A 27,965-nucleotide genomic window follows, 5' to 3' on the forward strand; every position below is an offset into this window, starting at 1 on the left:
CTCTGCAAGTTTTAAATATCTTATCTACTTTACTCTACCTATGGGCGGACAGCTTCAGATTTTTTTCCCCCTATTTTTCCAGCCTCAAAATGGAACATGCATAGTGCTTAATTCCTGGACTCTGATGGTGGTTTTTTTCCTTCTAATGCCATACAGAAGCGATGGCCTTTGAAGCCTCTAGGTTTTCTTACTAGAATTAAAGGGACTCTGAAAAATATGATGAACAATAAACTATCATATGCTTTCATGATATATATTCTAGAATATATGAATAGATATTATAGATAAGATATATAAATATCAACATACAAAGTAAAAATGCCTAATATTCTCTATATTTACCTAGAGCTCTTTACAATCATTAATCATCAGTTCAGTTCAGTTCAGTTTCTCAGTCGTGTCCGACTCATTGCGATCCCATGAATTGCAGCACGCCAGGCCTCCCTGTCCATCACAAACTCCCGGAGTTTACTCAAACTCATGCCCATTGAGTCGGTGATGCCATCCAGCCATCTCATCCTCTGTCGCCCCCTTCTCCTCCTGCCCCCAATCCCTCCCAGCATCAAGGTCTTTTCCAGTGAGTCAACTCTTCGCATGAGGTGGCCAAAGTATTGGAGTTTCAGCTTCAACATCAGTCCTTCCAATGAACACCCAGGACTGATTTCCTTTAGGATGGACTGGTTGGATTTCCTTGCAGTCCAAGGGACTTTCAAGAGTCTTCTCCAACACCACAGTTCAAAAGCATCAATTTATCGGTGCTCAGCTTTCTTCACAGTCCAACTCTCACATCCATACATGACCACTGAAAAAACTATAGCCTTGACTAGACGGACCTTTGTTGGCAAAGTAATGTCTCTGCTTTTCAATATGCCATCTAGGTTGGTCATAACTTTCCTTCCAAGAAGTAAGCATCTTTTAATTTCATGGCTGCAATCACCATCTGCAGTGATTCTGGAGACCAAAAAAATAAAGTCTGACCCTGCTTCTACTGTTTCCCCATCTATTTCCCATGAAGTGATGGGACCAGATGCCATGATCTTAGTTTTCTGAATGTTGAGTTTTAAGCCAACTTTTTCACTCTCCTCTTTCACTTTCATCAAGAAGCTTTTTAGTTCCTCTTCACTTTCTGTGATAAGGGTGGTGTCATCTGCATATCTGAGGTTATTGATATTTCTCCCGGCAATCTTGATTCCAGTTTGTGCTTCCTCCAGCCCAACGTTTCTCATGATGTACTCTGCATATAAGTTAAATAAGCAGGGTGACAATATACAGCCTTGACGTACTCCTTTTTCTATTTGGAACCTATTTGGAATCATTAACCATAGTTCCTACTATTTTTAAGATCATTTCTTGGGAAAGAAGTTTGGGCTTGAATTCAGAGCACTTGAGGTTGATTCTTGGCTCTGCTATTAATTTACTATTTGACCTGAAGGAAATCATTTGTGCTATCCAGACTTTGATTTCATCTAGAAAATGCAGATGGTTAAAAAACAATGTAGATGGAAATATCAATGTTACAGTTATTATGAGGATTAAATATTAATAACACGTGAAAATACTTTATGAACTGTGACAGTGCTATATATAAAGTACCATGTTGCTATGAAAAGGTGTTCACTATTATAAACCAAATCAAAACCAAATGACATTTTATTACTTATATAGCTTTCTCTATCTAAAACGCATTGGGTTTAGGGTAGGGGAAAAAGTACATGTCGATCTGTGTGGTGATGTTAACTTTGATCCCTTGGCTGAGGTGGTGTCAGTCGGGATTCACCAGAGAAGTTACTAATTTTTCCTTTGTAATTGACTCAGGAGAGGGGTAGGGAGGGGAGGAGGGCCTATTTAGAGACTATGCAAATGCCCTGTTGGTTTAAATTTCTTTCTCCTCATTGGTGGATCTTATCTTGCCTGTAGCAAGGAACTGTTGTGTTCTGATGGTCTTTTTCTATTTCTCACTTTCCTTCTGTGTTTATAACTGAAATTCTTATGAAAGAAAATGCCGTCACTTTTCTCCCCCACCGGCCCCATTTCTCTGTTTAGGTGTTCACATCAGTATAGATTCATGAGTATTTTTCTTTGGCTTGTAATTAAACACCAATACCATCCTTATTTTATTGTTCAAGTTGTTTCAGTTTGGGCATTCTGGATGGCTTCTATGTCCCTTCAATATGCCTTTTTTTTTTTTAAAGTGGGTTGGCACCACCATCTTTTATTTTCTCCACTCCAGTCCTGGAATCAATACAGTTTTTCAAGGAGTCCTGATTTCTTTTATTAAAGACTGGCATTTAAAAACCAAGATATTGGAACTTTCCTTAGCGGTTAAGACTTTGCCTTCCAGTGCAAGGGTTGTGGGTTTGATCCCTGGCCAGTGAGCTAAGATCCCACATGCCTCAAACTGCCCCACCGCCAAAAAAAAAAAAAAAACCCAAAACATAAAACAGAAACAATATTGTAACAAATTCAATAAAGACTTTTTAAATGGTCCACACCAAAAAAAGAAAAAGCTTAAATAAAAAATAAAAATCAAGATCTGGACATAGATATGCTCATTGCCACATTGCTTGTAAGCCCTTTTCAATGGAGGTAGGAAAAAATTATATGTAAATATAATGCATGCACATGTCTATATTTATCATCTATAAGTAAAGGAGTCCATCCATACTGACACCTCTGACTCCAATTCAGCAACAGAATGAATTACCATTTCTTATTTGTAATTTCTTTCTCTAAGTTAGAAACTTGGCTCTGATGGTCTACAATATATTTACTTATTTACTGAACAATATAAATAAAAGTAGATAAAGTCGTTTCAGAATTTCTAACCTACACTCCTGTGAGAAATTTTACTTAACTTCACTCAGTGTGGTTATGTGACTCACTTGTAATACACTTAGATTCATTTGTCATTATCTGTATTCCATCCTTCTTACCACATCCTAATGGATTTATAAAAATTTATGTAAAGTTTACTCTTTGTGTTGAACAAGTCCATGAGTTTGAACAAATGCACAGATTTGTATGTCCACTACCACAGTTCCCTATTCAAACTTACTATCGCCTGCCTAATTCCCCCATGATACTCATAGAAACCCACTCTCTCCATCCTCATAGACTCTGCCAACCATCAACCAGCTAATATCAATTAGCTGTGCTTTCTGAGGACCAAAGAAAGGAATTTATAGTGACTATTTTTTTTTTTTTTTGCCACGACACATGGCTTGTAGGATCTTAATTTCTTGACCAGGTTCAAGGCAGTGAAATGCCAAGTCCTAATCACTGGGCCTTCAGTGAATTACCTAAGATTTTCCCCTTTCAATCACTGAGTCATACTGTTTAAGAAGCTGTGAAAAACATAGCAAGGAAAAAGAATACCATCCATGAAAAATTGAGAAAAAATTAAACTTGAAGCAGGTGAACTTCAAACCCCCAGTTTATAGGAAGTCCAGTGGTCAAAGAAACATGTTAAGAGACCAAATGGGGTGCAATCAGTAAAATGAAAAAGTCAGGAAACTTTACAAATTGCATGGAAAAAACAAAAATGGGGTAAGAAAACGTATCAACTGCAAAAATATCATTTATAAAACTTAATTATTTTTTGCCACACCATGTAGCTTGTGGGACCTTAGAAACTTGACCAGAGTTTGAACCTGTGTCTTTGGCAGTCAAAGTGTGGAGTACAACCCTAACAATGATCCTGTGGTTATATTTTTAAAAACTGCCCTTACTTTTCAGGAATACACACTGAAACATTTATAGATGAAATAGCTCTACTTCAAAATAATCCAGTGGGTCATGGCAGGGGGTGAGGGTGGGGAGATGGGTGGCAGTATAGATGAAACAAGTTTGACCATAGCTGACAACCGTTGAAGATGGGTAGTGACTATATGGGGGCTCAGTGTACTAGTCTATTCTGCATATGTTTGAAAGGTTAAACAGAATGAAAGTGGAATATAATTCCACTACCAAACCACCTCAAAATCCTGCTGAAAGTAGTCAATACAGCAATACACTGCAAACTATTCATCAATTAGAACCTTCCCGGTTTTTACAGGTGCCTCATTCCTGAAAGCAATGGAGGATACACTGTGACAACCAACTTGCCCGGCTATAAATTCATAGGCTCTTTGTCACATATGTAGACTGGCCAAATTCCATTTTAAACTTCTAATATGTGTAGAATTGTTACCTTTACAATTCATCCTGTCCTCACCAAGTCAACTGAACAAAGCAGGAGTAACATTGTAGCACAGGGCTAAGTGGCCTCTTTCATTAGAAACTGTATCCCAACGGAATGGCATTTGCAACAGATAATACAAAAAGCAAGTTACTATAGTTTGTTCTAAAGGGGTATTTTTTCCTTGCAGAACAGTAAGTTCAGGGGAAGACAGTTGCTGGCACTGATTAAACACCTTAAGAACGTGAAGGTCTAGGTCTTTACTTCTCTTGGACTTTTCCTCATTGTATAAAATAGCTGCCTTAGCTGCAGTTATCCAGGGAAGGTGGTGGAAGGGATATAGAATAAAAGACTCAAGACAGATGATTCTGTTTTTTTATCTGAAAAGAATGGTTTTTCTAAAGTCCCTGTGAGAGATCTCTATTTACGTGTCATTAATCAAAACTAGGCCAAATGGATCCTGATAAGCCCAAATTGAGTGAGAAAATAGTTTTTAGAGCTCGACTCATTTCTATTCCCCTGAAAACTGGGCTCTTGTAAGAACAGAGCGTGAATATTGAGTTGGTGACTAACCATGTATGCTACCAAACCGATTTAACTTGAGGTCTTCAAAATTTCAGATTTTTTAAATTTCAAAGATGACCATACCCCATCTTTGGGTTTTGAATAAAACTGAGAAGATGGGTAGGTTCAGATTACCTACTTTATTAGTGGTTAAGAGAGATTAAAGAACATAACTTGGGTTGGAAGATAAAATTAATGCTTTTCTTCGCCCGAAGCACACTTAGAACAAGCTTATGGGAATAAAGAGCACTCTTACTCAGTTCATGGATCACAAATAGAAGAGGAAGTCATAGGGTGGAGGAACTCTTGGAAGATGCCTCTAAGGGATGTCAACAGAACAGTCTTCCTTGGGGAGGTAAACAAAATGGCCAGGTCTCTTCTACCCTCAATATCTGATGAAAGTGTTTGTTGCTCAGTCCTGTCTGACCTTTTATGACCCCATGGACTATAGCCCACCAGGCTCCTCTGTCTATGGGATTTCCCAGTCAAGAATACTGGAGTGGATTGCCATTTCCTTCTCCAGGGGATCTTCCCAACCCATTCCCCCCCAAAGCAGGAAGATCAAACTCCTGCAGTGATTACTACCTGAGCCACGGAGGAATCCCAATGGCCAATATTTTATGGACTCAAGCAGGAACATGGAGAGAGGAAGAGATACCCTACCCCTCCCTCTATGAGAGATAATCTTTAGGTTTTCACTTGCAGGGATACTCCCTGAGAGTTATTTTATGAGAACACTGAGTAAAGGCTGGCAGCCTATTATAAAAATATGATTAGGAAATTTAAGCACATTATTTCTTACTGAGAGATAAATCTGAAGTAAATCACAGTATAATATCCTGGTTTAAATAAACCTGCTTCTCATTGAAGCACAGAATGTTCTAAGCAGAGTATTTGGTTTTTCTAAGTTGGGTGCCAACATGAACATCAACACATGGACTGTATCAATGTTACCCAAAGAAGTATAAATATACACAGAAGATAACTCCAAAAGGGAAGACTACAGCTTAATGAATGCGAGAAACTGGATTAGAGGTGAAGCTGACTAGCAGTAAGGCGTAAATACAAAAGTGAGAAGATTAAGACAGATGTAAAGCCCTGTTCTCATGGGGTTGATTTTATGCTCAAATTGACTGGGTTATACGTGCATGGGTATTTGCCTGAACATCACTTCTGGGTGTGTCTGTGAAGATGTTTCGGATGACAGTAGCATTTGAGTTGGGGGACTAAGTAATAAGTAAGGCAGATTGCCCTGTCTAGTTCAGGTGGGCACCATCCAATCTGTCGAGGGTCTGAACAGAAGAAAAAGAAAGACAAGAGCTTGCTCTGTGAACTGGACTGATTGATATGAACTGATCTTCCGCCCTCAGACTGGAACTTCCAACCATCAGCTCCCTCAGTTCTCAGGACTTGGGACTGCCACCGCTGATTCTTAGGCTTCGGGCTTAGATGGGAACTTTCTTGGGTCTCCAGCTTGCAGAAGGCTGATCATTTCTGGTTTTCTCAGTCTTTATAATTGTGTGAGCCAATTCATTATAATACATCTCTTTGTATATGTAAATATCTTTGAGTGGTTCCGTTTCTTTAGGGAACATTAATACAGCTTCCCAAGAAAGAGGAGTGCTTTCCTTTCACCTATAAATGCATTAAGATTCATATAAGCCAAATCCCTCAGGTGATGTTTGCTATTTCCAGCAAGGAAAAACAAAAAGCAATTCTCATAAGCTTTATTTGCGTACAGTTAAGGGGAAAATACCCAATAAAAACAAATGTGGAAAAAACCAAACAAAACAAATGTGAGACCCCAGCTCAAATCTTAAAACTGCAGAATGAAATGCACATTCAGATTGTGCAAGCTGTAGATCAGTCTGTGATGCAGAGGCTCTTATTGGGCAAAAGCAGCAGCCAAGGGAACATTAACCTGCCCACGGGTCCAGACACAAAACCGAGGCCCCCGTCTTGGAACTTGTCACTTGCCTTTGAATATTTTATTCTGGCTTCTTTGTTGTTGTTTAGTCACCAAGTTGTGTCTGACTCTTTTGCGACCCCATGGACTGTACGGAGCCCGTCAGGCTCCTCTGTCCATGGAATTTCCCAGTCAAGAATGCTGAAGAAGGTTGCTATTTCCTTCTCTAGGGATTGAACCTGGGTCTCCTGCACTGCAGACAGATTCTATACTGAGCCACCAGGGAAGCCCTTTGTAAACTAAATCTCGTATTATATACTAATCTTACTCAAAATATAGGCAATACACAGAACTTTAAAACTTTTACTTAGGGGAAAGACTGATTCAGATAAATGGAACACTACCATGGTCCTGCACAGAAAATTTTTTAAAAATGCAAAATTTCTCTTCCTTCTCAAAAGTACACCTCTTATTTTGTGAATCCACAAGAATTTTCACATTAAATAGAGACCAATATTAGACATATTCTTTTAATTGGCATGTCTCTAGAAATGACTGTGGTTGAAGATAGAAAATTCTACCTCAACATGATAAGCAAAGTCCATTTTAGGTTTTTAGGAATGACAATTGTGTTATTAAATGTTATTCTGATATTATGGAAGACCATGTGAATTTTGACTACTAAACAGATTATTACATTTCAAAATACTAAACCATCCTTGCTTAACCAATCTAGTTGTAGTGAAACAAAACATGCTGTGAAATATAATTTCTCTATTAGCTCACTTACAGTTTTCTACCTAAACTCTAAACAAACCCCCAAATTTCACAAAATCTTAAGCTTTAAAAGATATCAAACTGGGAATTCCCCAGGTGTCCAGTGGTTAGTGCTCTGTGCTTTCACTGTTGACGGCTTGGGTTTGATCCCTGGTTGGGGAATTAAGAACTCACATGCCTGGTGAAGCCTGCCCTTGAAAACCAAAGGGAGTAGGACAATGAGGAAAGTTCTGAGGTCCAACTGGCCAACTTTGCTTGAACCCAATTACTTCAAACATCTGGAGATGAAACCATCTGTTGTCCCCTGGGGAGCCCAGCCAGTCAGAAACTGTAGTTACCCAACCAATGAGAGGCCTCTTCCTGCAAAAGACTCTGCTTATTATTGCTCCTCCCAAGGCCTCCCTGCCTCCTTCCCTCATGCCCTATAAAAAAACCAAGGCCCACCCACTTCCTGGTTCTCTGGATTTGCCTGTGGTCTGCCAGTTTGCACTGTCAAATTGCAATTCTTCTGGCTATTCTCAAAGTCACTTGTGCTGATAAAATAACTGGCTATTATTAAAGTTGACAAATTCAATCCAGTACCCACTCGGTTTAGCCTTACATTTAATCTGTGTTCCCAGACTGGTTTCACACTACAAACTTTGAAACATTAAAATTCACAAAATAAGACACAGTTAAGGGACTTCTCAGGCGGTCCAGTGGTTAGGACCCCACACGTCCCCGGCGGAGGGCACCGTTTTGACTCCCTGGTCGGGAAACTAAGACCCTGCGTGTCATGTGGCTCAGCCAAAAAAACTAACAAAAAGGCACAGTTAAAACATTTTTTTTGTTATTGGCATTTGAAAAGAGCTTCCACAGCTTTTAAAACAGACAAGATAATACAAAGTAATATCAGAGTATTCACAAGTTGCAATTGTATATATGCTTCCCTTTCGGCCTGTTAGTACCATGAGGTCTGGAGTCATCTTGTGTTTATTCACAACTTGTGCTTTACTGTTTGTCCCCTTCAACTCTCCCCACCTTGAGGAACACTGGGTCCCTTTGCCTTGTGCTTGCATTCAACTAACAGGAACAAAAACAGAGGATGGAAAAGAATGAGCACACATACACACATGCCACACACAAATGCTCTTGCTATCTCAATTTACCTAACCTCCCAGAAGGCCTAAACCTCCTTGTTTGGCAACAATCTTTGCAGAATCTCTCCTTCTTGTTAAATAAACAAACCCACATACATGATTAAATTAAATACAGAATCTAGTTCTCTCCAACCCTCAGTCAGGATTTCGTCTTAGTATGAAAACAGACAGCAGTAAACTAGCTTTATAAGAAACTCTGTACTGAGAGGTACGTTCTTTAGGGTTTCCCTGATGGCTCAGTGGTAAAGAACCTGCCTGCCAATGCAAAAGACATGGGTTTGATCCCTGTGTTGGAAAAATAGCCTAGAGAAGGAAATGGCAACCCAGTCCAGTATTCTTGTTGGGAAATCCCATGGAGAGAGAAGCCTGGTGGACTACAATCCACAGGGCTGGCACAGGAGTCACACAGCGACTAAAACATTTTTCTCTAAATCTAATCTATTAAAACAATTCAATAAATCCTTATTAATGACCGGAAAGAGTCCAGTTATGCTGGCAAATAAGTCAGTTGCCTTTTTTTCATTCTTAAAGAACTACTTGTAAAAGTATTTGGTATAGGAGCCAATGATAGGTACATTACACATTTACAAGTTTCAACACTGCTCATAACAGATATCTAGTGAACACTGTTTACACTTTCAACACAGAGAATGTAAAATAGAGACTTCCCTGATGGTCCAGTGGTTAAGACTCTGTGCTTCAAATGCAATGGACATGGGTTTGATCCCTGGTTGGGGAACTAGGATCCCACACATTGTCTGGCAACCCCCCCCCCAAAAAACCCCCATTAACAATGACGACAAATCAACGACTCCCGAATTAGAAGATGAGCATCACCTTTTACGATGGACCAAAACTCAGGAAAAGGAGAATCAATTTTAGACCTCATTCCACAGGACCTCAGTTTCTGAAGTATCAAAAAGGACTTATTTCACTTGTAGGAAGGTTCCACGGAATGGAATCAAGGTAAAACAATAAAACACGCCAGTGCATGTGAAATAAAAAGGTATATATTCTATATACATTCATAAAAGAAATATTTTAGTTCAAAAAATTAGAAGCCTGACCTGAGACTGAATGACTGTGGGACCACCTAGCAGTAACGCTTGGTCTTACTGTGCTGACATCAAATATATACACATGAACTTTAAAACCTTAATATCATACAGTCACCAGACAAATGTGTTACATCTGTGTTTATTAAAAACTGCTACAAACAAAGCCTGTACAAAAAACTTGAACATCCGCCCCTGTGAAACAGTAAGCTCCAGGAACATTATCGCTTAGGACTTCAAATTCCTCTGCCTTGGCCTCATAGTCTTCCTCTGTCATGGATTAGTCTTCCTTCCCCACCTGCCATAAACAAAACCAGGACAAAAAATTCCTGTAATTCTTATCATTCTGAAACAGTAATCGTGAAAGACATTATCACTTAGGACTCCCTCTTTCTCTGCCTTGGCCACGTCCTCTTCCTTGGCTGCCATAAATGAAACTTGTACCAAAAAATATACCGTAATACTTACTACTTTGAAATAGTAGTCTTGAGAGACATTATCGCCTAGGACCCCCTCTTCCTCTGCCTCGGCCTCGGCCACGTCCTCTTCCTCGGCCTCGGCCTCTTCCTGCAACTGAGGGAAGAGAAAAACAAGGTAAAGTAAATTCTCTTCTAAGCTGATGTGACCTGGCCACCACCAACAGCACCGACAGTAAAGAAAACTTTGACTCAGCTTCTCTCAAATGTAACCTCAGAGTCACCTCTTCCGATACTTTATCATACAGAACTGCTGGCCTAATACCTTAATATTTGTTTCATTTGACTTTATTTATTGAGAAATTCATCAAGGTTTAAAATATTTTTTTTTCTATCATGCTGCAAATTCACCACAAAATGAAACACAAATGATCTGAACTTCACATAAGATGAAAGAGATTTCGTACTAAAGGAACAGAACACAAACACTATGTGCCAGTTTTGTTCCTGAAGAGCATCCAAGTAAGTTAATTCATGTCAAGAAAGTTTAAGATACACTGCATCAAACGACAACCTCGTGATTTTTCCAAATCTTAAATCATCTGATCCAATCATAATCTAGTAGTTTAATTCAGTAACAATATCCCTGTTAACCTAGTCATCCTAGCTCTAAACTTCCTATTTTCAGGTATCTATGAGTATTTTTAAAACCCTGACATTTCTACTCATCATTCTGAGTCTTATCATTCAGAGCAATAGAGTCAATCTACCACGTCTCTTTAAGCAAGGCAGATTAACCACACTTATCTCCAATTTGCTTTGAGGTACTATTTATGATAGAAAAGGAAGAAAAATGGCAAATATCCATGGAGGGAGGGCACAGAAAAAACACAGTAGTTTAAAAATTTCAACAAATTCCTAAGTCAGAAAACAAACTGAGAACAACAAATGTTTAGTAAAGGAAGAATAATCTCAAAAAGACCTAGGACCTTGGAAGCCAGGGGTAAGATGAGGCAGGAGGCTGAAAACATAGGGGGAAAGGCGGACAACCCTTACGTGGAGCAGTAGGCTGGCTAGTCCTCTTCCCATCCTGCAAAGATAATGCTTATTTCCCTGACGGGTAGGTAGGAAAGAAAAGATAAAATTAACCTAAGACCTTGAAGCAAAAAGGGTTTGGATTTGAAAACAGTTGAAAAGTGGACGGCAGCAAAAGTCATAGCGCCAGAGAGAAGAGAGGGATCAAGTCAGTGTTTTTCGAGCTATGTGGTACAACCTGAACTTTTTTTTTTTAACTGAAAGAGAAGAGGACAGGAAACTTATGGGCATCTGCATGTATTAAACTGTTCTAACAAAGACTAAAACAGTTCTTTGTGAAACTTTGAATGAAGAGGTCATGATGCAAAAAGTGTATTTCTTAGTGTGTGTGGAAGGAAAAGTCTCAAATCACTGTGGTTAAGTTCAGTACCAGTCCCTTTCTCCTGTCCTGCTCCTATGATGCTGGTTGCCAGACACATCTCCCATCTGACGAGAATCTGTTTCTGAGGAAACCAGCTCCAGAAAAGATCTCCAGATCCTAAAATTTCGGGTCACCTTGGTGGAGAAGCAAATTTACTTTGAATCCACCAGCTAAGGAGTCCAGCCTCCCTTCCCAGAAATTCTTTTCAGGGTCCTTCTGAAACAATGGATGGCCAAAGTGCAAGATACTACATACAGTAAAGCCTTCAACATAAAGAGCATATTAAGAGATTAAATACGAAGAGAAACCAGAGAAAACAACACCAAGTTCAGAATAAAAGACAGAGAGAAAAGTAAGAGAAAAGACTCAGAAGAGTCAGTCAGAAAACTCAATTATTAAGAATTCCAAGAAGAAAGACCAGAATAAGCAAAAGAGAAGAAATTTATCAAAGGTACACAAGTAAATTTCTTAGCTCTAAAACACAAGAATATCCATACTGAAAGGGTCTGCCAAGTACCCAGAACACTGAAATGGACAAAAGGCTAAGTCATTAAGACATTTCAGAATAGCAGGAATAAAGGGTTCATCCCCAAATGTTCCAAAGTGTGCAGGGAATGGGGGACCGCGCCGTGCGCAAAGGACCAGCAGTTAAGAACAAGCAGCACTGGTCTTCTGCACAGCAATACCAGGAACCTAAGAAACACCAGGGGTACTCACCGCAAGTACAGGCAATGAAAAGAACCAACCAACCTGTGTTGTTTGCAGATATAAACATATTTTGAAAAGTGGATTAGGGTATAAATATACCATACACAAAAACGTTTATAATCCTTCAAACTTACCAGCTTCCCTTTTCTTAGACTTCACCTTCGGTTCCACATCCACGAGTAGGGTGTCCAGAGGTAAGCTGTCTGGCAGAATGAAATACCGGATGTTATTTCCTCGGATACTCAGTGTCTCCAGCTGTACCGGCTCTCTGTTCTTCAGGGTCATTTTCACTGCTTTAAGATGCGTATTCATACTGACATCTACACCTGGAGGGAAAAAAGAGGGCAATTATTAGCATAAAAAGCAAGGCAACCAATTTATCTATCAGGCCACAGTGGGTACCATATCAGATTTATGAGCTCTATGTTCCAGGAACGGTACGCTAAGGCATTTTAGTTTACTCTTCAATGCCCCTCTGGTGAATGGTATGATTATCCCTATTGGGAGAGCTGAAGTATATAGCCAGGATATAAAAAACACAACAGTGGTTGTCAGTGGGGGGAGAGAACTGGATTTTTTACTAGATTTTGCTCCCCCAATTTACTAAAATTTATTAAGTGCCTACTATCTGTGAGGCAAATCTTTCATTGTACTACTTTTGTCTTCCATCATTGTACCTTGAATTTGTAAAACCCAGGAAGAACACTAGGCCTCCTCCACAACATGCAGCACAAAGCCCAGAAGTGAAAGTGAAAGTCGCTCAGGCCCGTCAGACCCTGAAACTCCACGGACTATAGAGTTCATGGAATTCTCCAGCTCAGAGCACTGGAGTAGGCAGCCTTTCCCTTCTCCAGGGTGTATTCCCTACCCAGGGGTCAAATGCAGATTCTTTACCAGCTGAGCCGCAAGGGAAGCCCAAGAATCCTGGAGCGGGTAGCCTATCCCTTCTCCAGCAGATCTTCCCAACCCAGGAATCGAACCAGGGTCTCCTGCACTGCTAGCGGATACTTTATCAACTGAGCTAGAGCAGACTAAATCATTGTTTAAAATCACAGAATTTTAACAGCGAAATTATACTTACTTAGATACAATCAGTCTGTATCAAAACCTTATACTACATGGATCTCCTCTCACAGCAATTGGTGTTGCAAAGTTCTAGCAAACCCACAAAAATCACCAGTTATGTAAATATTTCAGAGAGCAGAATGGGGCCATCTGCTAAGATAGCATTTTCTTTCATCAATTCTTTTAAAAATCTGCCCTTTGGTAGGGGTGGGGGGTGTAACATCTATTGTTAGTGATGAATCATAGTGGCTTTAAATATAAAACTACATATCATACATCTTACATCACTAAAGCAAAGAGACATCTAAGAAAAATAGACAAAGAAAATACTCAAAACTGTTATGTTTAGGTAAAATTATGATTCCTTATCACCCCCTCCCCATTTCCCATATATGTTTTACCCAAGATAATCAGATATGGAAACCCTGTCCTCTATCTTCAAAGACTCTACCATTGAACAGGGGACACAAAATTCTAATAAAAGTAATATGTGTTTTAGAAGATGTAACACTCTAGGGGGCACATACAGGCAAAAGTGGAAAAGGCATAAATCAAGAAAACAGTGGTTACATGTAGAATAACCTGAATCCAGTCTGGTCTTAGCACAAGAGCTTAAGGCGAGACATATGTAAGAAGGTGCATGCAATACTCCAGACAAAAGGAATGAAATCTGTACTATGTAAAACGTTACTAACCAGATAAAGAATCCTGGCCTGCAGGTCAAAGAGACAGGGGGAAAAAAGTGTTATAAACTCAATCCAACCTCCATACCTGTGATTGTTCCATGGACCTGTGTTCCATTCTTTAATTCAATGGTTACAGTTTCGTGACTCAATTTCATCAAAAATCTATAAAGACATTAAGAATAAACAGTAAGTTTTTACTTTTACTACTCCAAAAACATGTTTATGAAATCAAAGTGAAATTTCTAGATGTAGAAAATGTGCTCTGGATGCTGTCTGCACCCATTCCCCTTAACAGTGTGCATTATAATTTCCCTAGTTGTTTAGAAAGCTGCCTCAATAACCTTTACTGAATAGCCATCCATTCTTCATTTCATCTATTCTGTTCTCTAACTTATCATGAAACATTGCCGAGGAAGTTGAAGAGTTCACAAATTCACAACCACATCTAGGAAAGTGAACAATAATCCTACAATATGCTCTAACATGCAACTCATATTCAAAATTTCTGGTCTATAGTATAGTATGTACTCTGTATACCCTACCACAGCATCAATCACAACTGCAGGATTCCCTATGTCCCCACACCTAGTCTATTTGAGTGGGAGGATCAGGAGCTTTATCTCTAATCCTGGATTGTAACAAGCACTAAGAGTTGGTCAAAATGTTTCCATGATTAAAGGTAAGTTAGCCTTAAAAATGCAACTTTTTAAGTGACAATCAAAAAAACGGAAACTACTTAATCTTCTATAAAAGCAAGTCTCAAACGGACTCTCATATAAAGAAAAACCCATGTGCTAAATCCCTTCCCTTTCCATATTTGCTGTCAAGGAAAAAAGTCTCTCTTAATGAACTGAATCCAAATACATTTTATCCAACCCAAGGATATTTCTTTGATAAATAATATGTGCCATTCTATATTACCTGGCACTCCCTGTGCTTAGTAATGAGTATTAAAAGTGAGCAAGACTAAGCCTCCAAGGAGTTCAAACTCTAGAGGAAGAAGGGACACATAAAATATTTTTTTAAAGTAACTACATAAATTTAAAGCACAATGGAGATACGTACAGGTTTTTATCATGAATATACTGTAGTATGAGTAAGAAGTAATCAGATCTTAGTGGACTTCTAGTAAGAAGTCTGAAAGGTTGGTAATATACGCAGCAAGAGAGATACAAGCAAAGATATAGTAAGAAACAGCACGATATACACAGAAACCACAGGTATTACTGCTGGAATATTAAGTCTAAGAAAATGAGTAGAGAAGAGTTTCCTTTCAGGGAATGCCCACGCTCTGTTAAAGAATTCTCCTACAAGAATAACTGAAGGGTTTTCATCAGTGGAGTGGAGCATCACATTAGATGACAAAGTAGGTGTCTTCTAGAGAGCAATATAGAGATTAAAGTTTACACAGCTGAGAAACAGAAACAACAAATCAACCAATGAAACAGAAGAGAGACCAGAAGTTCATTAGCCAGACAGGGGTGTGGATTTCACAGGTGTATACGTTTTTCAAAATTGGGAAATGCATGCTAAATTTCATTGTATGAGACATTTATCTTTCAAGAAGTGAGGTTAAAAAAAAGTGGGTGGGAAAAAAGGAAGTCTGAACAGCTTAGTGGTGTGACAGGCGTGGCAGGGGGGGTTTAAGGAGGGCAGGAGAAATAAACACTACCATTCAAGCCAGGAACCAAACAAATTAAAATTTTTTGATAAATCCTTCACTATCTGAATTCCTTCTGCTTACTGAAATTCAGATACTCAGATAATACTTAAATATTCAGGTAGAATGGGATCCTTCAGTATACCAATGAAATGGCATCCAAACACACACTATTAAATTTAAAAAAATCAAAGAGAACAGAATAGTGAAAGATACTTATTAGGTACTTAAATCTGCCAAAACCTGGCAATTTTGTCAGATAATTAGGATCATGAAGAGGAATAAGTCATGGATGACTCCCAGGTTTGTGACCAGGGTGACAGTAAAATAATAATAGTGTCACCAACTGAGATACTGAAAGAAGTCAACCAAATCTGCAAACCACTCAAGACAACCAACCATTTTTCCTGGGGCAAAATACATTCTTCAGGTATTAGAAATTTTGTTTCTATAGTCTAAGACATGGAATAGGATTCAGTACATCCATTAAAATTTATAGGAATATTCTGTCACAACACGGACTATCTTTAAATGAGACAAATTGATTTCAAAAAGTATTACATAAAACTTAACTGTAGATTCAGGTTGGCAGCTATTGACCACACACCAGTTATATCTCAATATAACTGGAAGGAAAACAATATACAAAAAGTAGACCTTAAAAGCTCTCTCTAAAATGCCACCCTGAATATAACAATGAGCATTTTATATGTTATTTCAAATGTACTAGAAACTATCTACTTGTCTGCCTTCACCACAAAACATAAAACTTCAACAAGGTAGGGACTCTGCCTTGAAAAAAAAAAATAAAAAGAAAATAATCCATTATGAACGTACAGTGTAACAGGTGGCCAAAAACTAGTCGACGCTGACAATCCTTGACTGGACAGACAGGAAACTAGTTAATTTAGTTCATAACTGCCTGCTAAGACATAAACTTAGTTATCAGAAACCTCTGTTTCTATGTTCCACCTCTCAGTCTCAAGCAAAACCACCAAACCCAATCTATTTGCAGGGAGTACAGAATGAACTACTTCAATCAACAAGCACGTCTTCAGTATGCAAAACTAACCGGCCAAATTTAAACACTGATACAAACCAGAAGAAATCTCCAGTATCTGTGTAATTAGTCAAAAAATACAGCAAAGAGATTCTGTCCCATGTTGGGAGATTCTTCCTAAATCAAAAGCTTATTCCACAGGGAAATAAATGCAGACTGTATAACGTAAAATCTAGGGAGTAACAAGAGGGGAAAAAACACACCGGGGGGGGGGGGGGGAACACATCAAGAAAACTTACGAAATCAAAACAGTCCATCCCTGACTTGAAACATTTCGGAATTGGGTTTTATTACTTCTTGATAAACCTCTGCAGCTTCTAAGTACTCTTTTGCCGGCTCTGCATGCTGAGACAAGGCAGAAAAGTAACCCAGACGAGAGCACAAGTTCGACGCCAATCAAAGTCTACCGACTTTCACCGAGAGTTAAGAGCTTGGGAGCCTGGCGCTGCATCTCTAAGGCCTCTATGACTCTAGGTGGGAACACCCGGTACGGCCTTTATTTCCACCTCTAGGAAGACAGGCAGGACCCCGCCACGAGGCAGTCTGAAGCCCAGGCCCGAGCGCCTGCAGCGGCGCGGGCCAGACCCGGCGGGAGCGGCGGGTGCCGGAGGCCGTTGGCAGGCCGCGCACGCACGCGGCTTTCGCGCCTCCTGCATCGGGAGCAGCCCGGCCTCCCGCTCCGGGCCCAAATGGGCCCCTCCCAGCCCCCACTCAGCTCGGTCACCTCCTCACCTCACGAGCTTCATCCTAGCGGCGCCGTCACCCTTTCGACCCGATAGTACACAAAATCCGACCACCGACAGCCGTGGTCGGGCGTATGAATGGCCGGAAACACTTACTCTCGGGGCTCCGACGTAGAGACCGCGCCGAGCGCAGGGACGCACGGCGGAAACGCCGCGGCCGCGCTTGGGCTACTCTCCCTTCCGGCTGCGGGAAGCGCCACTGCGGCCCCTGGCGGTTGGGGGTGTGCCTAGCAACTGCTGAGGGTGTTTAGGGCGGGTTTAGGAAGAGACTTTCTGTGTGAAGATTTGAGGAGATTACATCCCCTTAATCGGCAGGGCAGGGCTCCGTGTAGTATGCAGCACCAGATGTACTCGTTAATGAAAGTTAGTTCTGGGAGAAATCCAGAGGATTATGCTAATTCTGCTCCAACAGCAGGAACCTCAACATTGTGTGCCTGAAGAAAATCACACAATTTAACTGATTATTTTTACTTTAAATTATGGTCACAAACCTCAAAAGGTGCCCAGAGATCTAGAGATCGTGTTATGCTTCTCTAATGGATACTTTCTCCTTTAGTCCAGGTGATCTCCAAAACTAGGGCTTTAATTTGTATCGCCAACTTGGACTTTATCCCTGGTCATCAGAATTCTTGAATATTGTGAGGTATTGCTCATCAAACATCAATGTCGTTTGGAGGAAATATTAGAATGAAATTCTGATTCTGTCAGCATGGGGTCTGAAATCCTGCACTTCTAACAAGCCTTCAGTTGATGAAGATGCCCCTAGTCCATGGATCTCAATTTGAGTAGCAAGACTGTAATGGACTTATGCGTGCTACCTTCTCAACATCTATCCCCCTGTCTTCCCAACAGCTCCTAATAATCTCCTGGCGATCCAATGTGGACCAAATGGCCATCATTTTTATTTTCTAGCTTGAAATTTTTAAAGAATTTTTACTCTCTCATAGTATAAAACCATCAAGAGTCCTGAAATAAAGTCAGCAAGAATGGAGCAGCAAAGAAAAAGCTTTTATTTGCTGCTAGCTGGAGGGTCAGTCTGAAAATGAGACTCCTCTGTCTTCTTGGAGTTAGCTGAGGTTTTGTATATTACAAGTATTTAGATTAGCCATGGGAAAGAAAAGAATAAGGAAATGAGAATGCAACCAGCAGGGCAATCCAGCTGTTCCATTGTCAATTTTTAGAGGCAGATGTCTTAATGATAAGGGCTTCCCTGGTGGCTCAGTGGTAAAGAATTCATCTGCCAGTGCAGGAGGCTCTGGTTCTATCCCTGGGTCGGGAAGATACCCTGGAGAAGGAAATGGCAACCCACTCCAATATTCTTGCCTGGGAAACCCCATGAACAGAAGAGCTTGGCAGGCTACAGTCTTTTGGATGCAAGAGTCAGACATGACTTGGCAACTAAACATTCAGTTCAGTCAGTCAGTTCAGTCACTCAGTCATGTCCGACTCTTTGCGACCCCATGAATCCCAGCATGCCAGGCCTCCCTGTCCATCACCAACTCCCGGAGTTTACTCAAACTCATGTCCATCAAGTCGGTGATGTCATCCAGTCATCTCATCCTCTGTCGTCCCCTTCTCCTCCTGCCCCCAATCCCTCCCAGCATCAGGGTCTTTTCCGGTGAGTCAACTCTTCGCATGAGGTGGCCAAAGTATTGGAGTTTCAGCTTCAGCATCAGTCCTTCCAATGAACACCCAGGACTGATCTCCTTTAAAATGGACTGGTTGGATCTCCTTGCAGTCCAAGGGACTCTCAAGAGTCTTCTCCAACACCACGGTTCAAAAGCATCAATTAGCAGCATGCAAACCCCCACCAAATTCACTTATGCAAATCTTCACCAGCACTAACTGTCACGAGTCTTTTTATGGACAATGTGATAGGGGTAAAATTAGACTAGCAGGCTACAGTCCATGGGGTTGCAAAAGAGGTGGTCACAATTTAGCAACTAAATAACAATGAATTCCTTATGTATCAAAAATAAACACACATGATTGTATACGGTATAACCTTTGTAAAGATTCCCATGTTCCTGACTGTGGTCAATACAAATACAGTGAATAGAGAACTCAGAAGCAGAGGCTCTGGAAATTCCCTGATGGTTCAGTGGTTAAGGAGCTCCATGCTCCTAATGCAAGGCTCAGAGAACTAGACCTCCCAGGCAGCAGCAAAAAGATCTCACATGCTGCAACTAAGACCCAGTGTGGCCAAATAAATATCTTTTTTAAAAAACAAAGGCCTCTTTTGGGGGAATGGAAACATAAATATGGTTTATGTAGGTGTGTATGTCAGAATTTGAGTTATTACAAATAAAATGGTTTACACACAAAATTCCACCAATTGTCTTGACAATCTATAAAGGTGAAGGTAAATGTATTAATAAGTCAGATATTTTATCAGTAGTAGATAACCAGCTTTAATCAGGTTGGCAGTCTACTCCCTGGATTAGGGGCACAGACCCTCTGCTAAGTGGAAAATCCATGCCTAATTTACAGTTGCCCATAGATATCCTGGATCCTACAACCTCCCAACAATCAATTGATGATGACTGTTTAGTATTTACTACTGAAAAAAAAAAATCCCATATAAATGGGTGTGTTTAAACTTGTGTTGATCAAGGGACAAATGAATGTCTCAAGGATTAAGGATGTGGGGGTGAGGGGTGGCAGACAGGTTTTTGCCAATTATCACAAGATATGGTGATGTGGCCAATGGCCTCACCCACCAAGACCTCTCGTTTTGGTTTTTAAACCATAGCACCTCTCCAGACTAAACTGACAGGCAGCTCTATAAAGTTTTATGGAAGATGATGAAAAAAAATCAGGCTTCACCAACTTAAGAGGGTATTTTGGGATGAACTTGGCTTCAAAAGAGGAGGGCAGTAAGAAACATAGGGAGAATGCACTTATGATCACCTCTTTAGATTCTCAAAGGCAAGAGGACTCATTTACCCATGCTCACAGTCCTACAAATAAGCAAAGAGAAGCACAGAGGGCGTGTTCAAAAGCAGTGTAGAATCAAGAATCCTAGGATCCGGGATTCAATCTTTGGAGGCTTCTAAGAGCCAAAGCTTTATCTCAACACACGCCGTGACTAAATTTGGTGAAACTTCCAATTTCTTTTCGACTCTTGTGCTCTGATGCCCAAGGAGGAAAGTGTGCAAGGAGACGCTGAAGCCCTGCATTTTGGGGAGATGCTGGAGTGCAATGCCGGGAAGGAGGGAGAACGGATCAATCGCCTCCCCTTTTCTGTACATTGGCCCGTGTGGAAGATGAGAGGTATCTGAACTGGAAGTCGCCGAGAGCAGTACCTGCAACCAACAGAAGAACCGCTGGCGACGGATCTTCAAGACAAACCTCCACCGCTGGGGGCGTGGGTGGCTTTATTCCGAGACGACAGGGGGAAAAGAAGGGAAGCGGCCGCCGCTCCGTGACAAGGCGCCCACCCGTGGAGGCGCGCACGCGAGGCGTCCCACCGCGCCTGCGCTGCGACCGGACGCGGGCTCGCCTCTCCAGACGCCCCGCCGTCCCGGCCGGGGTGAAAAACGGCGTGACACGCAGCGAGCGTGGCGGCCATCTTCAGCCTCTGGGCACGTCAACGGAGCGGGTTCGGGCAGAAGAGCGGTGCGCAAGCGCGCCCGAGACGGTCCCAGGTAACTCCCATCTGACGGGCGAGGCGTCGCCGTCGTCGCCGGAAGTTTGGCGTTTCTGTGCCGCGGGAGAGGAGGCGGCAGCGGCAGCGGCAGAAGCAGCTGAGTGTCTGCCGATACCCGGATGTGAGACTGTCTGCTGGCTCGCGTCGGACCCTCGGCCGGGAGCGAGGAAGGTAGGCGAGCGTCCCGCCCGCCCCGCCGCCTCTGTCGTCCTCGTCTCCCTGCTGCCAGCCCCTCCAGAGAGCCGAACGCCTCTCCCCTTTCCCGTCCCACCCTCTGGTCGCGTCGCCTCGCACGCCTTTCCTCCTCCTCGGGTCCCGGCTCCGGGCGCCCCCGGGAGGGAGTGGGCGGTTCCGGTACGCGGTCGCCTGAGGCAGGCAACCAACCTGCGCTGCTCGGCTGCCCGGCCGCCGCATCACCTGCCGCGGCCCGCTGGGCGGTCGGAGGTATTGAGGGGCCGTGGCCAGGGTCTCGCCGGGGCTTCTGGAGCCCCGTGCCGGCGTGCAGCCATTGCGGCGGCCGGGGCGGTGTCGGCCCGCAGGTAGCCGGGCCTCGTTCCCGTCTTCTCCCCCGAAGCCGCTGCTCCAGCCCCGGCGGAGCTGCGGTCCTGCGGCTCGCTCTGCGGCCCGCCGCCCACCCGCTGACCCGGCGTGAACCCCGAGGCCTCTGCAGTCTGCGGCTGGGCTGTGGGGATCCCGGCTTCACGATCCTTAGCCTGGGAGGGGAGCGGTGGCCCGGGTCCAAGGTCAGAGAGGGTTTCTGGTTGGACCCGAGGATCTGGGCGCAGGCCGGGCTGCTCTGGAGTAGAAATTGGGTTTGTTGAGGGCCATCGCGAAGTTTGTAGAGATAGATGCGAGCAGAAGGGAGTTGAGTCCTCGATTTTGATCCCTGTTCATGAGATTATTTTACAACGAAGGTTTGTTTTCCTCGGGCAGCATGGGAGAGAGAGCAAGGCCAAAAACTGGAGAAGACTCCCTCTCCCACACCCTCAAGCTTCCCCTCCCCCATCCCCAAATGTTTTGTTATTGAAAACCCACCTCATACTGTAGGGCTTCTCTGGTGGCTCAGATGCTAAAGAATCTGCCTGCAGTGCAGGAGACCCAGGTTCGATACCCGGGTTGGGAAGATCCCCCGGAGAAGGGCATGGCAACCCACTCCAGTATTCTTGCCTGAAGAATCCCATGGACAGAGGAACCTGGCGGGGTAGAGCCCATGGGGTCGCAGGGTCGGACACGACTGAGTGAGGAACACACGCACTGTGTTTTCCAGGAGACGGGGCGGGGGAGGAGGAAGGAGTAAGCTTTGAGGTTTGACAAGTACTGTGAACCTTGTTTTCCGGTAGCCTTTGGATGACTGAAAAGGGATTCTTTCAGCAGAAAGTAATTGCAGCACAGAGTATTTAGATAGTGTTGTCAAACGCCGTTTCAGTAAATAGCCTTTGCAGAAACCAACAAAAGAATGCTACTTAGCAGAACAGTAGGGTGTGGGTGTGCTTTGCTTTCTTACCTTCTCAACATTTTTTTAAAAGCTGGGTAAAGCACGAGTTCAGTTTAAAACATTTTGAATGCTGTGAATTACGCTATATTCAGCGACTTCTGATCAGGTCTTTAGTATCTGCTGTACGCCCGGCACCAGCGGCAGTGGAACTGTTTTTAATTTGAAAAACAAAAAACCCATGGACAGAGGAGCCTGGCGGGCTGTGTCCATGGCGTTGCAAAGAGTTGGACACGACTGAGCGACTAACACCACTAAAAAATCTAACCGTGGAATTAGATCTGAGAGTAGGATGAAAAGTGCTTAATTTGGAAGCTGCAAATTCAGGCCTAGAGCATGTACGGAAGTGAGAAAGCTGTAACACAGATACTTCCCCTTTTTAGGCAGAATGCAGTATATGCCCCTAGGTCAGATGTGTGACTTTGAAAGTACCCGTCTTAGAAGAAAACTTGCCCTACTTTATGCACATCTGCCCATCTTACTATTTCTTGGGTAAAGAAAATTCGTTGATTAGTATTATGATTTTGTAGTGAAAAAGTAATTGTTTTAACATCAGCTCCAAGCAAGATTTTGTGTTAGCCCTTTAAATCAATATATTATGCTTCCAGAAGAACTGGGAAAAGGCCCTAATTAATGAATGTCATTAACCCCTTTTGCTGGGTGACCCTTTTTAGCTTGGTCATTCATTACAGCACAAAGCTGACTGTAATTATTCTAATAATGAAGGAGACTGGCATTGCACAATGGATTTTTTTAATAGTTAAATGTTTCTCATGAGTTTTGTTACCTGGTTTATATTACACTTTGAGTAATTTGAATAGCCTCAACCGAAGGTGATCAGAAGTTGAGACGTGGTTAGAAACTAACACCAGTGAGATTTTAAGTATACATCATGTGCTTAAGGACTCTTTTACACCCCTCTCCCCAAGCCCAGACTTTAATGTTTTTCTGTGCATCCTTTTTTCTTGGCACAGTAAAAGTTCTTTGGCTTGCTTCCCACCTAAGTTCTGTATATCAACTACTGTGGTTACTTTTGACAAATAACATCATTCTGTTGACCTGACCGCCCTGTCTTCTTTTTTGAGAAAGCTACATCTTATGCTTAGGTGCATTATAGTACACCCGAAGAAATCAAGATTTATGTCATCTGCTCTCTTCAGCTTACTCTAAAGATTTATGCTGTGTATGTGAAATTCACAAGAGATAAAGCTCAGTATATAAATTAAAATGGGGTTTAAGATGTTACTTTTTAAATTTTTATTTTATCGGCCACATCCTGACCAGGGATTGAACTCTGGTCCTGGCTTTGAAAAGGTGGAATCCTAACTTCTGGACTGCCAAGGAATTCTCTTAAGTGTTACTTTAATTATAATGGTCTCGAGCTTTTTGATCAGGATCCCTTTACATTCTTAAAATTATACAGAACTTCAAATAGCTTTTGTTGTGTCTGTTATATCTATTGGCAGTTACTATATTTGAAATTAAATACATTTAATATATATAGTCTATAATAAATAGCTAATAAATAATTACAGGTTAATACAAATAACTTTTTAGAAATTTATTATTTTATTCTCCCATACATGTTGTATATGAGAACCTTAAGCATAGTATCTTTTTTTTCAAACTTTAAACTTTTTGTTTTGTTTTGGGGTACAGCCAATTAACAGTGTTGTGGTAGTTTCAGGTTAACAGTTAAGGGACTCAGCCATACATATACAGGTATCATTCTCTCCCAAACTACCTCCCATAAATAACTTTTAAAATGCAAAACTACTATTCCCCATACCCTCCCCCCCAAAAAAAAATTAGGGAAAGAATGGCAACTGTTTTACATTTTTGTAAATCTCCTTATTGTTTGACCTAATAGAAGACAGCTGGATTCTCCTATCAGCTTCTGCATTCAGTCTTTATGTTGTTTTGTTTGAAGCGTATATTCAGCTGCACAGGGATGTGATGGGAGGAGTAATTGAATAACATTTTGAATTAATTGTGATGCTCTTCTTTGACTTTACAATAAAACTCAACAAGTGGTAATTTCTTAACAGTTAGTTGTGGTGTGGAGTCTGAAACTATACCTATATCCTTTTCATACACTGTTCCTTTAATTTCATCAGTCTGTTTGCAGTTTGAATTGATCTTTTACTGGTATATGATTGTAATCTCATGAGCCCTTGAAAGGGTCTCTGGAATCTGCAGAATCCCTGTACCACACTTTGAGAACTACTGCTTTAAGGTAAATAATTTAATAGTTTAGAATTAATGTAATTACTGAAGCTGAAAGGGATAATGGTAATATGGAAAGAGTTGACAAGTAGTTAAGTGAAATGAGGCATAATTAAGATAGACATTTTCTTTTTCATGCTTTCTTTTCATAAAAAATGTTACATCAGTATATTAATTATTACAGCTAATTATTATTATAACTAATGCTTAATAACTGCTTACAGTTCTAGGAACTTTCTAAGGACTTGGTATTAGGAAATGAAATGTTACTGTTGTCATTGTTGCTGTCATATTAATTTTTTTTTTTGGCTTTGTATTCTTGATGTGGGTAGATGGTAGTATAATAGATTGTGGAGAATGGCAATAGTGGAATGACTTGACTGACAGCTGAATTTAAGCTACCTTTAAGACATCAGGATGTATATGTTCAGTATGTTGTTGGATATCTGAGTAGCACTAGGGATGGAAATTGTGTTGGGCCTATTCATTTGTATGTTAGTGGTCTACAGGTGGTAATCAAAAGTATGAGTATAAATGAGATTAGTTAATATGTGTCTTTTGTGGTAAGAGACCAGACCTTGGGGAATACTAATTTGTAAGAGACTGGTGGAAGAAGAGAATTTAAAAAATTAAATTGTCCATGTCTGTCTGAAGAATTTTAACTAATGATGTGAGAATAACGTTGTTTTACTGAATATCTATTATAAATCTAGTGTAATAAAGGGATTTTTGTCTTTGAATGTTTGGAAAAATTTATTAGGGACAGTACGTTTCTGTTGCATTCTCTGTTAATGGCTTATTGTTGCTTCGGTTGTAACATTTTATGTTTTGGCTAGTGGTAATTCATTTAATTTTATGTTAAGGAAACATGCTTTTTTAATTTCTAAGTATTTATTGGGCATTTTAGAACATGAGAAACACTTGGATTACCCTAAATAGGGGATAATGAATGGATTGGCAGGATATACAGGGAAATAAGGAAGAAAAGAGTGTATTTGTAGAGCAGATCTTGTGGAAGGAGAAAACAGGAATCACCAACACTACGCCTTACAGAAATCAGAAGTTAGTTCAGGACTCAGAAGGTTGCTGAGAAAAGGTGCAGCTCTGGCATTTGACTTACTTACAAGGTAAGCCAAATGTTCATCCAGGGGTGATTTTTGCCTTCCAGGGGACATTCAGTATTGTCTGAGAATATGAATATATTTGATTGTAAGAACTGAGGGCAAAGTGCCACTGGTATCTAGTAGGTATAGACCAGGGATGCTGCTGCTAAAATATCCTCCATGCCCACACCCGCATACTCCCTGTCAAAGATTTTTATTTGCTCCAAAATATTAGTGGCAAGATTGGAAACCTTGCATCATAGTGACTGTATCGGCTGCTTTGGGGTCAGGAATCTGCTGGGGAGCATAGGGACAGGAGGTTCAGAATATAACTATTTATGAACTCCCTAAATGCCCCACCTTTGTTTTTTAAAGCAGGTACTTGCAGACATGGTGAATTTTCAGAGGAGGTTATGAACTTGACAAGCCACTAGTCTTAAACATAGAGTTTCCACATCGCCCAGCAGTTACATTCTTAGGTATATACCCAAGAAACTTGAAAACACATGTTCACATGATAACTCATTCAGAATTACTCATAGCATTGCTCATGATAGCCAAAAGGTAGAAACATCCCATTAAACAACTTATCTCCTGATGGATAGGTAAATAAAATGTGATATATTTATACAGTGAAATAGTATCTGCCCATAAAGAACAAGGTATTATAGATACATGCTGCAACCCTACTGAATGGAGAAGGAAATGGCAACCCACTCCAGTGTTCTTGCCTGGGAAATCCCGTGGACAGAGGAGCCTGATGGGCTACAGTCCATGGGGTCATAAAAGAGTCTGACAAGGCTTAGCAACTAAACAACTCTACTTGAACCCTGAAAACGTTAATGTTAAGTGAGAGAAGCCATCCACAAAAGGCCACGTGTATTGATGGTTTCATTTCTATAAAACAACCAGAATAGTGAAATCTATATCCATGGAAAGTGGATTTGTAACTGTCAGGGACTGGAATGGGGTTGGGGTGGTGAAAAGATTCTGGACTTAGTGACAATTATTGTACAACTTTGAACATACTAAAATCCACGAAATTGTATAATTAGGTGAATTTTGTAGTTCATCTCAAATTATATAACAGTTAAAAAATTTTTTTTAATTCCTGATCACACTGCTTATGGGATCTTAGTTCCCTGACCAGGGATTGAACCTGGGCCCTTGGCAGTGAGAGCTTGGAGTCTTAATTACTGGACTGGCAGAGAATTCCCAATTGTAAAATGATTTTTAAAATATCACTTTAAACTTAAAATATATTGGGTGATATCTAAATGTTTTAATGATTAAAATTTGAATATATTTTATTATAATGTACAATTCAGAAATCGGATGTTCTCTTAAATTCTCAGGTACTTTCTGACATGTGTCTTGTAAATTATCTGTCTATATAAGTGTTGTGGATTTTCTGAAGTGATCATTTTATGTTAAGTTTGATGATTGTTTTTTGGCCCCAATGTTGATTTTATTAGAATTCTATTAATAAACTAGCTTTGGCTTGTGGAGGGATCTTGCCAATTTGTTAACAGGTGAGAGAATGCACTTTTACAAGATTTTATTTAATAGAAAGGGATGTTATTAAGATATATAATGCTAGGTTAATAATGATTTAACATATAGGGCAAACTAAAGTGAACTAATCCTTAGCATACCTTGAACAGGTGAGTGACAAATACTGTAGATTTGTGTATCCATTAACCTCTTGGTTCTCTTAGGGCCCAACTCCCAGATGTTAAAATATTTAGAAATTGGGAGGAAAAGGTGTAACTCATAATTTTTAAAATTAAAATTTTTGTTGCTTAAGTAATAGAGGACATTAAATGAGTTTTTTCAAGTTATTGTACCTCAGAGGTTTGTGTCCGTGTGTGTGCGTGCAGAGTTGCTCAATCATGTCCAGCTCTTTGCCACCCCATGGACTGTAGCCTGCCAGGCTCCTCTGTCCATGGTATTTTTCAGGCAAGAATACTGGAGTGGGTTGCCATTTCCTCCTCGAGGGCATCCTGACCCAAGGATCAAACCTGTGTCTCTCTGCGTTTCTTGTATTGGCAGGCAGATTCTTTAGCACTGTGCCACCTGGGAA

The 27,965-nt window shown here is 41.0% G+C and overlaps 2 protein-coding genes across 4 annotated transcripts in view; one reads left to right on the forward strand and one right to left on the reverse strand.

Annotated features, from left to right (window-relative positions):
• Positions 1-9,744: 9,744 nt before the first annotated feature.
• SNRPD1 (small nuclear ribonucleoprotein D1 polypeptide) lies at positions 9,745-20,854 on the reverse strand. 2 transcript variants are annotated; one of them, XM_065932489.1, is made up of 5 exons: positions 20,718-20,854; positions 14,035-14,111; positions 12,333-12,524; positions 10,087-10,191; positions 9,745-9,916 (listed from the first exon to the last, which is right to left on the reverse strand). In XM_065932489.1, exons 2-4 carry the CDS (start codon positions 14,102-14,104, stop codon positions 10,115-10,117), a joined length of 339 nt encoding a protein of 112 aa, XP_065788561.1. In that variant the 5' UTR covers positions 14,105-14,111; positions 20,718-20,854; the 3' UTR covers positions 9,745-9,916; positions 10,087-10,114. The 2 variants fall into 2 exon arrangements, with proteins under 2 accessions (XP_065788561.1, XP_065788560.1); XM_065932488.1 differs by lacking the exon at positions 20,718-20,854 and adding an exon at positions 17,402-17,559.
• Positions 20,855-21,008: 154 nt separating this feature from the next.
• The window catches only part of ESCO1 (establishment of sister chromatid cohesion N-acetyltransferase 1), a 41,200-nt gene continuing 34,243 nt past the window's right edge, over positions 21,009-27,965 (forward strand). The window contains exon 1 of one of the 2 annotated variants that reach the window (XM_065932486.1): positions 21,009-21,232. The gene's annotated coding sequence lies outside the window, so the exon portion shown is untranslated. The remainder of the gene's footprint in view (positions 21,233-27,965) is intronic. The other variant, XR_010662888.1, reaches the window with a different exon arrangement.

The sequence above is a fragment of the Muntiacus reevesi genome, chromosome 4, assembly GCF_963930625.1.
Source record: "Muntiacus reevesi chromosome 4, mMunRee1.1, whole genome shotgun sequence".
Taxonomy (NCBI): domain Eukaryota; kingdom Metazoa; phylum Chordata; class Mammalia; order Artiodactyla; family Cervidae; genus Muntiacus; species Muntiacus reevesi.

Excerpts from the sequence above, each read along its gene's own strand:
- SNRPD1 (XM_065932488.1), bottom strand. Across the intron at positions 12,525-14,034 it reads GGTCCATGGAACAATCACAG|GTGTAGATGTCAGTATGAAT; the intron begins GTATGGAGGTTG and ends TTTTCCCTCCAG. Across the intron at positions 10,192-12,332 it reads GTCTAAGAAAAGGGAAGCTG|TTGCAGGAAGAGGCCGAGGC; the intron begins GTAAGTTTGAAG and ends CTCTTCCCTCAG.